The sequence below is a fragment of the Cibotium barometz genome, chromosome 61, assembly GCF_041138505.1.
Source record: "Cibotium barometz isolate CiBa-2024 chromosome 61, ASM4113850v1, whole genome shotgun sequence".
Classification (NCBI taxonomy): Eukaryota; Viridiplantae; Streptophyta; class Polypodiopsida; order Cyatheales; family Cibotiaceae; genus Cibotium; species Cibotium barometz.
In genome coordinates this window covers 22,786,440-22,803,142 of record NC_141106.1, presented here as the reverse complement: position 1 = coordinate 22,803,142, position 16,703 = coordinate 22,786,440, and the positions used below count along the sequence as shown (strand labels likewise).

Below are 16,703 nucleotides of genomic sequence, written 5' to 3'. Positions count from 1 at the left end.
TTGTCTACCAAATGATTGACTGCACATTTAATCTTATCATTCTCTGAAAATTTTTAACCTAGCCGGCATGACGCAAGAGTAACCTAGGCGTCCCCAAATTACTCAAGAGGGGATAAATAATATTTTTCTAGAGGACTTAAAATATATTCTCATGACAAGATGCGAGGGGCCAGAAGGGCCCATCAGACCAAGGATGATGCAAACGTGTAATTACTGTGTGGAGGGAGATGCATAGAGCATCTAAATGAAGTATAATGTAAATGCAAGAGTGAAAACTAAGAAGTTCTCCAAGTAGATAGTGATGGCCACCAAAGGTGCAATATGTCAAAGCTTGATGGGATCCAAACTCATGTATTTCCATAAGATAAAAGATGGTGTTTCCTCATGTAGAAGGAATGTGCCTCTGGGAGTGGCGTTGTCTAGGGTGTCTGTGCTGCTCTAAGTCATTTGCCGCTTCTGGTGCATGGCGCTCTGCCACAAGATGGTCATCCTCATGATCTTGATCTGACAGGTTGTTAACAAAGCGTAGAGCGTCTGCCATCGCACAAAAAAGAAGGTAGTATGCTGTCCTGACCGGGTAAAAGCGCCCAAAGCCCTAGGAAATGATGAAGTATGGACTGGCAGCTTCAAATTTACAAGTTTCTAGCTCTTGCCATGCATGATGATGGAGAGAAAGAACAAACTTGCTCTTGTATAGGCGGATATGCAAAAGCTTCTCTTGCTTTTTATGAGTTTGCAAAAAAAACTTTCTTGCTTTTGTGGAAAACTTTGCGTATATGCCTTTTAAAAAACAGCATCCTTGCTTTTTCCCAAAAACAGTCTATGTTTGTCCCCAAAAAAAAAAAATGATATGTATACTTGCTTTGGAAAAAAATGGCTCCACGTGCAAAGTCCCTAGCGTCCCATACATAGTTGCAAAGAAACATGTTTCATTCATTTTTAATGAAACGAAACATTTCAGAAATGTTTCTTTCGAATGAAACGCATTTCTTTCTCTCCCACCCGTTTTCAATATGATTTGGGTGTTTTTTTTCCAGAGCGCTCTTAAAAAAAAAAAACCGTCTAAATGCGCATGTGAAAATCAATGAAGAAGTTGTTGCATTGCAAAAATCAGCCCCTTCTAGCTTCTCCTGCACTTTTTAGCTTCCGTGTCTGCCATCTCTTAGGTTGGTTGTGCTGATTTGTGCCTTTTTTCTTCGATTTTGCAAATAAAAAAAGATTTTGAAATTTTGGGGTTTTCATGCCAAGGTGCCAATCTTGCCGTGCCTTTGTCAAGATGCCTTGCACTAGGGATGCCATGTGGGTCCATGTCACCCCTGTATCAAGATATGGTTGTTCAGGCACCCAAAAGTGGGAATGTAATTTTTGCAGGGTTTGGTCAGGAGGTACCGTAATCCGTGTTAAGGCTCATTTCTCAGGTTTAATTGGGGAAGACGGTGGTGCATGCAAATTGGTGCTTGCAAACATCAAAGCCAAGCTATAAGAATGGAAAAGATAGCAATTGGCAAGACATAGTTGTGGGTCTCTGCTTGAGGATATTGATGCTAGTGAGGCTACAAGTGATGTATCAAAGAGAACACGGTTGGGCTTAAAGGAGGATGCAGAGAGCCAAGCAAGATTCGGGGGTGCTAGTAGTTCGAGTCCCACAGAAACATGAAGCCCTTTGCTTGCGGGACCTAGAGCCTCTCTAAAGAGAGCAAGCATGCAAAAGTAGGCAATTAATGATGCAACTAGAAAACTCACTAGGCTTTTCATCCAATGCGCTTTGTCTTTTCACATTGTGCACACCCCATGATAAAAGGTCATGAGGGCAATCAACTGCATTGGACGTTAGTGGGAGGGACCCTCCTTTGAGACCTTGCGCACTAAAGAGCTCAGAAGAGAGCATCATGCGGTGGAGGTGGAGATGGAGCCATTAAAAGCCACTTGGACCAAGTATGGTTGCACATTGTTATGTGATGGGTGGTCAGATATACGCAAGAGGAATGTGTACAATGTTTTGGTGTTCTCTTGTAAGGGCACTATGTTTTTGCATGCCATTGATGCATCTATGTCTGAGACAGTGGTGACATGAGAGTTTATATAGTCACACCTGCGGGAGGCTATCATGGAGATGGGCCCACAAAACATAGTGCAGGTGGTCACTAACAATGGTAGCAACTGTCTCTCTATGGGACGGATGCTAGAGGATGAGTTCTCGTATATTGTATGGACTCCATGTGCATCCCATTAGCCTAGACTTGCTCATTGAAGATCTTGCAAAAATTAGGTGGATTGTTGATATCTTTGGCACGTGCATAGCTTGGTCACTAACAATAGTAGCAACTGTCTCTCTATGGGACGGATGCTAGAGGATGAGTTCTCGTAGATTGTATGGACTCCATGTGCATCCCATTAGCCTAGACTTGCTCATTGAAGATCTTGCAAAAATTAGGTGGATTGTTGATATCTTTGGCACTGCGCATAGCTTGGTGAAGTTTGTTATCAAGAGGCCCAAGGTCTTGGCGATGTATCGTGCCAATAGTGACCTTGAGCTTCTGAAGCCCTCTCATTGTGGTTGAGAGGGTGGTGAGAGTCTGTCAAATCCCCACGGATCCCCTCGTGATCGATCTTGGTTCGAAACTCGAATCCTGCAAACAAACGAACAAACAAACAAGAAAGGGAGTGCAGGCTTGACTCACCTCCCAACCATGACAGCCGTGGGCGAGCCCACAGTCTTGGCTGTCCCCACCGAGCCACGAGCTGAGCTAACTAGGATGACGTACTGACCAATCTCTTCCTCTCGCGACGTCCCATACCGCCACGAAGCTGCCCTCGCGGGCCTCGAGATTGTTGTCGGCCTCGGCAGCACAATGCAGGTGCACGTCTGCACTAGATCCAGGCTCCAAGACCATAGAGCTCTCACAAACTCGCGAGACTCTCTATAATATAATAACTAACCTTGGCCACCCTTTTATAAGCTCTTGGCCGGTTATCGGGCGTCCACACTTGGCCGCCCGCCCGTCCATACTTGGGTGCCCGCCCGTTAGTATTTCCCTAACTCAGCTCGTCAATCAGCCTGCCTAGTTCCAAGCTTCCCCAAGCCTCGAAACTAGTCTTGCATGCGTATAGCACACGACGGTAGATAGACACTGTGCACATGACATACTCCCCTTTCTCTAAGAGCTCACTCCTGAGCTCACTAAAAAGCCAGGGTAATCTCTCTAAAGAGAAGTCAATGTCTCCCATGTAGCGTCCTCCTCAACACGATCCTTCCACTTGATCTTGTATTCCGTGATAAGCGTATGACGCAATCTTCGTTCACGAAATCCAAGAATCTTTTCAGGTTCGTGCGGAACAAATGTCATGTCCTGGACATCTATAATTTCTTGAGGAGTAACTAACTGATCTGCTCCACCCAGTACTTCCTTAAGTCTACTGACATGAAATACAGGATGAACTTTCACATGAGAAGGCAAATCCAATTCATATGCAACTGAACCAATCCGTCGTGTAACACGAAATGGTCCACAGTATCTAGGGGATAATTTCGGAGATCTACCTGTTCGTAAAGTCTCGGAATCTTTCGGAACTCGCAAATACACCATCGTTCCTTCAGAGAACTCTCTAGGTGAACGACGTCTATTAGAATAAAACCTGTCTCGGTCTTGAGCACTTCTAATAGATTCCTTTGCAACTTGTAACATTTCCTGCACATCTTGCAAAAAATTACGTGCTGCATCATGCTGAAGTCTTGAGAATCCTACTGTAACAGGTGATCTTGGTTGAAAACCATACATAAGCATGAAAGGACTAAACCCTGTACTCGTATGCTTAGTACTGTTATATGCAAATTCTAACATAGGAAGATAATCCTCCCATGAACTCTGTCTTTTGGATACATATGCTCGAAGCATATCCTCCAAAATCTGATTCACTCTTTCAGTCTGGCCATCAGATTGAGGATGATCTGAGGAACTCAAATTCAAAGTTGTTTCCAACTTCTCAAAAACAAGTTTCAAAAAATCACTCGTAAACTTAAAGTCCCTATCACTGACTATGTCCTGTGGTAACCCGTACAGTCTAAACAATTGCTCGATAAACTGCCGAGCTAATTGCGTAGCTATAATAGTCTTCCGGGTCGGTAAAAAACTAGCCATTTTTGTCAAGCGATCTACCATAACCCAAATAGAATCGTGGCCTTGATGTGTTCTTGGCAATCCGGTAATAAAATCCATGGAAATACTTTCCCATTTATTACCTTGGGTTTGCAAAGGATGCAACAACCCAGCCTGTCTAAAGCGTTCAGCTTTATTTGCCCGACAAATCTGACACTTGAGAACATAATCTTCTACATACCCTTTCATCTTCGGCCAATAAAAAGTGTGTTTCACTAATGATAGTGTCCTGTGTACCCCAGGGTGTCCAGCAGAAGGGGCGTCGTGACACTCCCTCAGAATCTTGGACCTAATGTCCGGGATCTGTGGTACACAAATTTTGTCATTACGGAACAGTAAACCATTCCGAATCATCCACTGGCCTCCTGCAGCCTGAATAGTAGACTGCTCAGTTATCGAGTCTTGGTCAATCAATGAGCTCCCGTCCTGGATCTTCTGCCAAAATGGACCAAAATAACTATCAGTCCTGCAAAGCTCTCTCAATGACTGAAATAAGTCAGTAGAAATCTCGGTGAACGACAAAGTATTCACCTCTCTAATCTGACTAAGCGCATCTGCAATACTATTCATGGATCCTTTCCGATAACGGATCTCAAAATCAAAGTCTTGCATTAACTCTGCCCAACGAGCTTTCCTTCCTCTCAAATCATCCGCATCACACACATACTTGATTGACTGATGATCAGTCAATACCACAAACTTGGAGCCATATAAATAATGTCTTCAAACCTTGAGAGCATGAATCACAGCATAAAGCTCCTTCTCAAGGGTTGGCCAACGAGATTGAGTGTCGTCTAGCTTTTTACTTTCAAAAGCAACCGGTCTACCATCTTGAAATAAAGCAGCCCCGATAGCATAGTCACTTGCATCAATTTCAAGAACATAAGGCCGACTAGGATCAGGCAATGCTAAGATAGGTGCTTCCTTGACTTTATCTTTCAAAAGTATGAAGGCCATATCCAAATCGTTATTCCAAGTGATAGGTTGATTTGACTTACGTCCACGACCTTTCAATAAGTCGGTCATCGGTAGTGTGAGCTGAGAGTACTCCCGTACAGATTTCTGAAGAAAAACAACAAAACCGAGAAAAGAACGAAGTTGTTTCACTGTTCGCGGTATAGGCCAGTCCAAAACCTTCTGAACTCGGTCATAGTCAATGCTCAATCCATCTCTAGTGATCTTGTGTCCCAAGTAAATGATGTCGGTCATAAAGAACTCACATTTACTTAACTTAGCATATAGTTGATTCTGTCTTAAAATAGATAAGACAATCATGAGGTGTCTGACATGATCCTCAAGAGTACGACTATATATCAAAATATCATCCAGGAACACCACCACAAATTTCCCCAAATGTTCATGAAAAAGATCGTTCATCATTTGCTGGAAAGTGGCTGGAGCATTGGTTAACCCAAAAGGTAATACGAGAAACTCGTATTGGCCATACCTAGTCCGAAAGGCGGTTCTTTCGACATGCCTTTCATGAATACGTATCTGGTGATAGCCAGTACGTAAATCTATCTTCGTGAAATATTTCGCTCTTGCTAACCGGTCAATCAGGTCATCTGATCTAGGGAGAGGATAACGATTCTTAATGTCAGCTTGTTCAATCTCTTGTAATCTATACACATTCTCCAAGTATTGTCCTTCTTTCTCCTAAGCAACAGAGGTGCACCCCAAGGTGATTTACTTGGACGGATCTGGCCCATCCTCAAATAATCTGCGAGTTGTTTAGCCAACTTATCTTTCTCGGCTTGGCTCATCCTATAAGGTGGAATACTCACAGGATGAGCACCAGGGATCAAGTCAATACGATGGGGTAGTAAACCCGATGGCAGTTCCTTAGGAAATACATCTTGAAATGAATCAAGTATCTTCTGTAATTCTTTGCTTTCAAACACACTTAATTCATTCACATCCATGGAAGGGATGAGAAAAGAAGAAAGTGGAATCAATACACAATGGAAAGCGGTATACAAAGAAGAATTCATTATATTTCCAAAATCAATTGTATTTACAAGAGGTCCCTGAGAGGGATGGATACAATCACCTAAAATACTATACTTGGTGTCCCTATGCTGAAAAGAAAAAATATGACTAGACCAATCTATCTGGACTTCAAGAGTCTTAAACCACTCAATCCCTAATAACAAGTCTATATTTTCCAGATGCATAACAAAGCATTCCAGAGTATCTTTGTAGTCCTGAATCTGGATTGGAAGCATCTCCACCTTGCGATCCCAAACTTGCCTTCCCGCAGGTAGGCGTATCTCATAGGTATGGTCGCTGAGTGTCGTATCAAGACTCAATTTCTGCACAAGTTTGTAGTTAACAAAGTTATGCGAACTGCCAGGGTCTAAAAGAATGTGAATTTTATGGCCATTTACTTCTCCATAAACTCGGAGAAGATCATGCAAGCCAAATATCTGAGAATTGAACAGACAATCAGAACAAGTACTAGGGCGAGAAAGTACAGTAATTGACGTACCTGTCAAAGACAACTGGTTAGCTGCCTTTGGCTTGGGTCCTGCGTTTGTCTTGGTACCCTTTTTCTTTGGGCACTCGTTACGCATGTGTCCTTTTTCTTCGCAGATAAAACAACGTCCTTCCTTCTTGAGCTTTAAAGCCCTAAGGAGTCGTTTCTTCTTCGCGGGTGTCGAACTTGAATTTTTCGAAGGTTGGTCCGAAGACTTGCCTTCAGTCGTGTTAGCCATAGGTGCGGAGAACTTTCTTTTATGCTTGTTCCCATGCTCGGTAACGGGTTTCGACTTGGAAGAGATCATCGTATCATCATAGATACGAGCTGAATGAATGGCCTCGTCCAAAGTTTTACATTTGTTATTTTTAACCTGTAATCGGTACGAGTCTGGTAAACCAGCTACGAAAAACCCCAAAAGAGTAGTGGGATCCATCTTTGTAGCTTTCATTTGCAAGTCACGAAACTTCTGGAGGTAGACCTCATAAGTGAGGTGCTGCGAGGTCATGGTCAAAGCTGAAAACCGGGCAACAACATCGTAATCATCCTCTTTCTTGAGGAATTCTTTCTTGAAGATATCTTCAAATTGTGTCCAAGTCGTTGGCTTAGGGTTGAGTTCCTTCCACCAAAGCAAAGCTTTGCCGGACAAGAAACGTGCTGTCAATTGGATCTTCTTTCCATCATCATATGGATGAAACTGAAAGTGAACTTGCCACTTATGTAGCCAAGTGTCCACGATCTCCTTGGTTCGCTGCTTTTGTTCGCCCCCGAACGGTTCCGGAGTAATATTGGGGCCTAAAGTTGAAGCCAAGGTATCCACACCCGAGAAAGTAGAGAGGGTAGTGGTCAATAGAGCGATGGAGTTCTGCAAAGCTTGCATCTGGGCTGCGATTTGTGCCTGACGTTCCATCGAAGAAGCTTCGAGAGCTACTTTGAACTCTTGGAAATCTGATTTTGACACAAAATCGTCAAAAAGATGGGCATTGGTACCTTCCGTAGCCGGCAAGCCTTGGCGTTTCACGAGGGGCTCCAACTCTGATTCTTGGGTCGACACCATGAAGAGGGTACGTGGAGAGAAAATTGGATGTTTGCACAACAAGAGTGCACGGGAACTTGATGACTGTATTGGATTTTGCAGTTGGGCGGTCATGGCGACCAGATGGCCCAAATGACTATATTGGATTTCATAGTCAGGCAGTTGGGCGGTCATGGCGACCAGATGGCCCAGATGACTATTGATGAACTCTCGGGCGGTCCTAGTGACCAGATGGCCTTTAGGATAGTCTGAGCGGTCCTAGTGGCCAGATGGCTCAACACAATTTCAATGAAACCAGACAGGACAATCCATAAACAGGAGGATCATTACTTGTGTATTGCATACTGATGTATGTTTGAATTTCTTTGACTTTGTGTGCTATTTTTGATGTATGGACAATGCTTGGATTTATGGCATGTGATAGTCCACTGGGGTCTAGACTACCTGGCTAGTACCTGGAATACCCAGTAGACGCGAATGATGCATACTTGTTTGTTGACTAGCTTGTGTCTAGTTTTTGCAAGAGGTAAGTATGCATTTATTTTATCTAACACATGTGACAGGCCATGAAGATGTACCATCAAGAACAAAGACATCGGTTAAAGAAAACACATTGAGATGTTGCCAGATGAGCAGATGACACCATAGATATATGGAAAAGACTGAGATGCACAAACTCGCCAAATGGGGCTAGTACCTTGAAACATATGGATGTACTTGATGTACCTTGGAACATATGGATGTACGAGGAACATATGGATGTACTTGGCCGAGCATTGCCACCTCCAACAATGGGGACAAGGTCCATAAGATTTGATTAAGAAAAAGCATCATTCTTGGTCAAAAAAGCACGAAAAAGCAAAAAGTCAAATAGGGTTGACTGCGAGCCAAGGGCACCATTGAAAAGAGGAGATTGAGCCGGACCGAAAAGCTAAAAGGCGCTTTCTCAAAAAGCAACTCTAAGGCCAAAAAGCAAGGCCTTATAGCCACAAAAGCAAAGCACCACAAGTTAAGTAATATTTTATTAATAAAAGTAAAAAGAGTAAAAGCAAAGGCAAAAAGGAAAAAGCAAAGCATGAAAAGGCAAAGCAAAAGCATGGACAAGCTTTTGGCAAAAAGCAGAGGCCTTTTCAAGTATAAAAAGGCTTGAACCTCTCTTGTAGCATCATGAAGGAGATCGTGGAGTGTGTGGGCATCATTATGATCATGGAGAGCTTCTTCTTTGCCATCAACACCTTCTCCAACTTGCTTTTCAAATGTACGGTCAGCCCTAGACTTGTATGGGTATATGCATGGACGATATGGATGCGTGTATGGAGCTGTACGGACACGTACAAACAGAAATTTCAGAAACCCTAAACTGACACGCGTCGCTGGGCTTACAGATGCTTCAGCTATCTTCAACCGCATGATGGATTGGATCTTTAGACCACATCGAAAGTATGCAGGCACTTTTTCTTTGATGACATCATTGTGTTTCCCAAGATTGAAGAGGAACACAGAAAGCATTTAGCTAAGGTATTCGAGGAGTTGTGGGAGCACAAGTTGTTCATCAATGGAAAGAAGAGTGATTTTTTCTTAGAAGAGATACATTAACTTGGACATATAGTGTCTAAGGAGGGAGTGCGGATGGACCCAACAAAGCTTGAAGCCATCGAGAATTGGCCATAATTAAAATCCGTACATGAGGTGCGCAGTTTCTTGGGGTTATGCTTCTATTAAAAGAGGTTCATTAAAAACTTTGCCACCAATGCTGCGTCTATGCATGATCTAACCTAAGAAGAAAGTTCTTCAGGTGGGGTGAGCGAGACATGCCTTCATATTATTTAAGGAGAAGCTTACTACTCGATCGGGATTGGTCATTCCAGACCTAGTGAAACCTTTTGTGTGGTGGAATGTGATGCAAGTGGGGATTGTATAGGGGCAATTTTGCAACAAGAAGGGCACGTGGTTGCCTTCGAGAGCCGAAGGTTGCAACATGCTGAGAAACACTTGCAGGTTAATGAGAAAGAACTTCTAGCCATGATTCATGCTCTTACTTCGTGGAAGCTTTATTTGCTTGGTGCCGATTTCACGGTGTGAAGACGGATCATCAAAGTTTGAGATAATTTTTCTGACCCAAACTAAGCTTTCCGAGAAGCATATGAGGTGGGCAAACTTTTTGTCCATGTTTCATTTCCAGATTATCCATACACCTCAAAAGAAGAATGTGGTTGCAGATGCTCTATCTAGGAGACCACAGGTACATTCAGTGACCATTGCCTATCATAGAGAGTTGGATTCTATGAGAGATCACTATGTGCATGATGAAGACTTTGGTGGGATTATGTGGAAGCTAGAGGATGGTCAAACAGTTAATCACTATTCCTTGAAAGAGGAAAATATGATGATGGATGCAAAGTTATGCGTAACCGAGGATTTGAGGCAAAATGTCACGTGCACACCATTCAGGTGTACAGTGACATGGCATCATTTTAGCATCATTAGCATCATCAGGATTTATCAGGCATTATTCAGGCATTTAAATGAATGTTTTCAGCATGTACCACATGGTATGAGTTGGATTCAGCATTGTAGCATCATATTAATCATCTAGACAAGCATTGGGACATGGTGGAGGCAGCCGACATCGTTTATGACCAGCCGACATCATTTATGACCAGCCGACTGGCATTTATGGCATTGGTGGCCAGTCGTGGACATTCAGGTACTGGCCGACTGCAGTAAGGCTGGCCGACCTGCATCAGTACCCCCATATATATAGAGACCTCAGCATTCAGTCCAGGACATCATCTGTCATCAGCGTTTTCAGTCTCTCATCTCAACGCATCTCAGATAGCAGCATTCAGCAGGGTGTCTCGACCCTGTGTCTAATGTTAGTGTGTCCTCAACGTGATAAAACTGTCCTATAGCTCGCTGCACATCATCATTATTGCTACGCTTGACATTGTGAATCACCTTGAGTGTAGGAAATAAAGTGCCAGTGAAGGGAGCAGATCGACTGAGCTAGAAGGAGAAAAATGAGATAGGGCAGCCCAATAGTGAAGGTGTTAGATGCAAAAGTTTTTTTTTTGGAGTACATTCCACAGGTAGGTGTTGGATTTGAGCATATTGGAGCCCGGATGTACTAGTGGATACTCAATTGATGCAACAATTCCAAGGAGCTGTGTGTTTCCTTTTGAATTATCTCGGTAGGCATATGTGGAGCTTTGGGAAGCCAGGGGTGGTGGTCCATGTGCAGTGATTCATCGGTAAATGGAGTTTTAATCATGATTGTTCTCTACAAGGGGCCGTTGTGCCAGATCTTGTACAGGATGATGCTCTACAAGAGTCAGCACTTTGAAACCAGGTGTTGGGTTTATTAGGATGGTGCAATGTTTGATAGACATGCTTGATCATAGTAGTCGGCAGTTTTCTTATTGCCTTTTGTACCGACGAGGTGAGGATGGAATGTTAACCTCAGAACTGGATGCAACGTGATCATGCAATGCTTGGGGCAATTTGCATCTTGGGTGAGCCAGGATTGGGTCTTTTTCTTTATTGTTAGGACAATTTGCATGGATGCCATGCAGCTGAGGACAGCTGCAAAATTGGGGGAGAATGTGACACCCCTACTGGTAGTTGGAATCCACCTGGAAGTGGTCGACAGGAACCGAGCAGAACACAGGCATCAGACAAGTAGCAGATGGATGGCGGGCAGCATTGGGCTGGTTGGGTACTGCCACGTGGCAGACGGGCTGGATAGGTGCAGTCGGCCTGGTGTGGACAGGAGCAGTCGTGGACCTGTTTTACAGGTTGTCAGCACATCTGCTGGCCGACTAGGACATCAAGGCCCTAGATAAGCATGGGTGGAATATTCAGTCACTCATCATTTCTTCTAAGCGATTGGAGTCCCGAAGTGTTTCTCTACATTGGGGGCTGATCGAGGGTGATTTACAGCAGTGATTGGGCGGAGATCAGAGATCTACATTTTCAGTATCATTTTGTACTGGGAGAGTACTGTTGTATCTCATTTTCTTGTACATAAATATACTATAGTTTAGGAAGCTGTGGGCAGCATTGGGCTGGTCAGGTACTGCACAGTCAGGTTGGATAGGTGCAGTTGGCCTGGTGTGGACAGAGTCGTGGACCCTTTCTATAGGCCGACAGCACATCTGCTGGCTGACTAGGACATCTGGCCCTATATAAGAAGGGGTGTTTCAATTCCACATCTGCTGGCTGACTAGGACATCTGGCCCTATATAAGAAGCAGTGATTGGGCTGAGATCGGAGATCTACATTTTTTTTACTGGGAGAGTACTGTTGTATCTCATTTTCTTGTACATAAATATACATTAGGTTAGGAAGAAGTGTGTTGTGCATGTGACTCTCTATTTCGATCTTCTTTTTCTCTGTTATTCAGTTGCACGACGTTAGACATAAATCCACGACAGGCACACTTGAATTACTGGCTGTTCAAACCAAAATAGAATAATCTATGTGACATGTCAGTGCTCCCGTGGGACAGGGCTGAGGCCACAAAGGCATCTGACTTCACTCGAACATTCTTGACGGTCTACATGAGCAATTACTCTGTTAGTCACTCTAGTGGAAGTGATGGCCTTGACCCAATGTGCGGCCCACCTGGTCACGTGCAACTTACTCACTTGTATGGGTCCATGGCCCTATCAATAATTTTGGTATTTGGGGTTAATAATCAACTCTTCAACCCCCAGTTAATCCTAGCCAACCGTGTGAACGATATACTACTTTCAGATGAAGGTTCAGCTAAAAGGATATGCCTTGAAAGTGAATCATAAAGGCCTTTGGTTAATTCACATGACTTTATGTATCAGACGTGTAGTCATATTTTCACCCAAATGGTGGAAGTAGGTCAAACACACTCAATGATTTAGTGGCAAGTCATTAATAACGAGCTTTCTTTTTGTAGGTTGAAGCACTACTTGTGGCAAAGCTGATGGAAGTGGACATCAGTGCATCACTTTCTCAGGTAGGTAGGAAATCTATTTTCTTGTCCATGATTTGAAATGAAAGAAACGTTGGATAGTTTTTGTCAAAGGATTAAATGGTGAAATCTCTCAAACGCAGAAATTTGCACGGTGTTTGGCTTTGCTTCCAAAGGCCCATGGTGACGCCGCTACTTGGAATTCATTGTTCAGAAGGATGTTGCTTGCCATAAATTCTCACCTGGATGATGCCTTTGCAGGAATGGAAGATGGTATGTGTATGGAGCCTCCCAAGCTTTGATACTGTGACCCCTTTTTTTGCTGTTGCAATCTCTGCAATATGTTGGTTTCCTGCAGGCACTATAGCAAAGAAAGTCCTGGCCGCATTGATGCCAAGGGGCCAAGAACAAACTTGGCTTTTGGGTGGCATGTCTGTTGTAGCAAATGCAATGACAGAAGGTGCTAAAAAATTCTGGCAACTGTTAGTTCCAAGAATCTCAGTGCTTATGCAGTGTTGTGATTATCTATTGGTCAATAGTTTTCCAGTGCAGGTATGGTTTTGCTCTCTCTCTCTCTCTCTCTCTCTCTCTCTCTCTCTCCCCCCCCCCCCCCCACACACACACACACACACGCACGTGAATGCTTACATGCTGGCATGAGCATGCACACATGCATCTCTATAGGCACTTGAAACACCTGGAAAAAGTAGTGCTTAATGTTTGTTTTGTTCTGGCATGGCTAAACTTAAGGTGCCAGTTCCATTGACTGCTCTGTTGGCACTTATAACAAGAATATTATCTGTGGATGGGTCTCCGTACCGATCGGCCTCTGTACTTGGAGTGCCAGTGTCAAGTGCTCAACAGGTGTCTCTGTGCTGTGAATTGCCTGCGCTGCATTCTCGTGCGTTAGATCTGTTGTATGCAACCCTCTGTGGAGTTCGAAGGTATCAAACTGGCCACATGAATATCCTGTTTATGTTAGTCAGTGAGCTTAATAAAGTAGTTTAGCATCTGCAAATCATTGTGTGGAAAGTAACTACCTCCTCTTTGCCATGCAGTCAGCTACTGCCGCGTGCCGCAGATATAGTACGCCTCTTGACAGAATATTTTGGGCGGTGCAGATTACCAAGCTTGAGAATAAAATTGTACAACATTTCCAAGCATTTGCTTATATCCATGGGTGTAGGTATGTGAACATGTTGACCACCACATTAGCAAAATTGTGTTATAGTGTTTGTTAAATGCCAAAAAATGTAGTGACAGATGCTAGGCCCATCCTTAGCATAGACTGGTCGTGGGTTACAATTATTAGCACATGAGCTATTCTAGGTGTGATATATGATTGAGTCGGCTGCAGTAACAATCCCATAAAAGGCAGTGCTCTTATTATTGCATGGGGCCTATTTAAGGGAATGGGTATGCACATAACTGGTTGAGTCACAGTGTGTGGGCCTGATGGCAATTAGATATATTGAGCTTCAGTTAAATATAATTGAATGTTTTTCTTTTTAAAAACAGTGTGGGGCCTGGATCTAGAGTGCCAAACCTGGTGGTTGTCAGTTGTGGTATAGGATGCATCCAGTATCCATGGGCAAGGTGGTCTATTGTTTGGAGGCCTCATACTCGGGGGGTTTCACCTTATCTAATTTTCCTGCGTTGAGCCTGTACTCGTGGGTGGTCTGGAGCTGTTGGGATTATGTTTAGGATGGCGATTTGACAGTTGTTTCCTTGTACGTGCATGTGTGTGTAGTTTCTACTTGTTAAAAAAAAAATAAAAAAATAAAATCGGGACAGAATGAAAAGATTGTGATTATATACATAGGTGCAGTTGAAAACTTTTTCATTATGTATGACTGTCTCTATTGTGGACAGGGATGGCATCAGAACTTGCACCCGCACTTATCGACAATTTGTTAGCTGATCTGAAGGGGGCTGTGAGTGTTTGTACGCCATGCTCTATAAATAGCCCTAACGTGCCAGCCTGGGCACACGGAGTGTCAGGCTGGGGTCACTCACCAAATCCAAGAAAGCGCAAGGACCCTGGGAGTATGCAGATGGACATGCTTCCTGCCTTAGGGGCAATCGATACTGGAGCTGACATGGGTGACGCTACTTGTACAGTCGCTGTTCAAATTGCTGCTCTAGAAGCCATGGAGGGTCTGTTGACAGTGGTTAGTGTCTGCTTTATGAGTGGAAGTTTTTTTCCTCTGAAAAGGTTTACATGTCTCTAACTAACATGTATACTGCTACCTGCGTTAGGGAGGGTCACTGCGCTCAGACCACTGGCGGACAGAGGTGGACTCTGTGGTTGCGAATGTTGCCTTGATTGCATCAGCAGGGCCCTTATCACCGAGTCTTGTATTGGAGGACACTTCTTGTAAAGGGGAATCACTTGCATTTGCTTCAGGGTCTTTTCAATTGGCAGCATACAAGGCATTTCTGGCTTCAATATTGTCTCCGTGCATGCACCGTCCACCTTTCCTTTCCCAGGCATTAGCAGTGTTTCGTAAAGGTTTCGTATCTTCTCGTCCTTAAGGGCCTTTGTTAATTCATCTGCACTAAAGTGTTGGCATAAGTGTGTTTTTTGCAGGTAGTTAATATGTAGAGTTTTGATGCAGGTCGGCAGGAGGCTGCTGGAACTGAAGTTGCTGAATTTTGTGCACATGCTCTTTTAGCCCTGGAGCCTCTCATTCATCCCCGGTCCCTGCCATTTGCAAACACTCCAGCGACAACACCAAGCATTACTCCTGGGAGAGGAACTGCTTCTGAGAACTTGGTTTCACAGATGCAAAGGCCTGGATTGTCTTTGCAGGGAGTAGCAGGTTCTACGCCTACTGCTGTGACTACTGCTGCAACTGTCAGCAGTCATGGATACTCATCTCAGTTGGCGCAGCCGTCTTTGAAGGTAACCGATGCCGGTATGCAAATTGAAGGGGATCCATATGTACAAGAAGACATTGAGAGCTGGATTGTAGATTACGGAGGTGAGCAAGGTGTGTTGAACGAAAGTAGTATGATGGTGGTGGAAGGCTTTGATGGAGAGTTTCAAGCTTTGGGCAATGTCCCTAGAAGTGTGGTAACAGGGCTTGGGAATGTTAGTGCAAGGCAATCTTTAGCAGACGATGAGGATAGAATGATGATGTCTATGGTCGGAGACATGCTAACCGAGTCAAGAGAGGTCCCAAGAGCTGTGCCTAGTGAGATCATGACAACAGGAAATTATCAAACAAATGATGTGAGTGGTGATGTTTCAGGATTGTATGGGGGACAACCGGGGAAAATTGAGCTTGCACTCAAGGAGATGGATCCCCCAACAGGCCCTGTGGGCAGCAGGCTTCCTGTATGTCCACTTTCTGAACAACAGCTTAATGCCAATTTGGCTGAAATGCAACCGTCCTTGGTCACCGCCAATGATCCTATCTCTGTATCAACCTTGCAGCATGAACCTGAACTAGGCAAGCCTCAAAAAGATTTAGTACCATCAGCATCTGATTTGGGATTTTCTGCTGTAGTGACACGCAATTTGTCGGAGTCAGATTCGGATGCGATTCCAGACATTGTTGATGGTGATCCAGATACAGACTAATGGGGTGGTTATAAGAGTCATTGCTAAAATGGGAAGCGTTTAGCGTTACATTTACCGAAGGGCATTGGTCAAAGAAGTCCAAGAACCAGTTGAAAGCAAAAGAAAGGACCACTTCTAGAGTCATCAAATTGTCACTGCTGATTTGAACAGATCTTTCACAAGAAAATAAGAAATGAAAATCACCATACAAGTCTATTTTAGTCGATTTAAGTATTATATGTACGTACCAAGCTGTCTTGCTGCCCTAGAAAGAAGTTATACAAGAAATGGTATTTCCTAGCTCTACTTAGATGATATTGCAATTGCCTACTGCTGACCTCATCTCTCCAACTTGCACTTCGTTGGTACTGGTTGCCTTGATGGGTACACCCACGTCACTCAGACCACTCTTTCCCACTCCCTCGGCTGCCTACAGGAAGGACCTCATGGGGGTGGTGGATCGTCATCATTGAGCACGCCGACAGCACCACCACTCATGCAGGTATCTGTCCCGTGCCGTCCTC

The 16,703-nt window shown here is 43.9% G+C and overlaps 1 protein-coding gene across 1 annotated transcript in view; it reads left to right on the top strand.

The window, feature by feature from the left end:
• The window catches only part of LOC147604680 (proline-, glutamic acid/leucine-rich protein), a 31,874-nt gene extending 15,489 nt beyond the window's left edge, over positions 1-16,385 (top strand). Inside the window, exons 6-13 of the mRNA XM_086795065.1 lie at positions 12,600-12,659; positions 12,758-12,887; positions 12,973-13,166; positions 13,365-13,558; positions 13,673-13,800; positions 14,487-14,785; positions 14,874-15,126; positions 15,233-16,385. Coding sequence (XP_086651191.1) covers positions 12,600-12,659; positions 12,758-12,887; positions 12,973-13,166; positions 13,365-13,558; positions 13,673-13,800; positions 14,487-14,785; positions 14,874-15,126; positions 15,233-16,200 — 2,226 coding nt within the window. The 3' untranslated portion in view covers positions 16,201-16,385. The remainder of the gene's footprint in view (positions 1-12,599; positions 12,660-12,757; positions 12,888-12,972; positions 13,167-13,364; positions 13,559-13,672; positions 13,801-14,486; positions 14,786-14,873; positions 15,127-15,232) is intronic.
• The last annotated feature ends 318 nt before the right edge of the window (positions 16,386-16,703 follow it).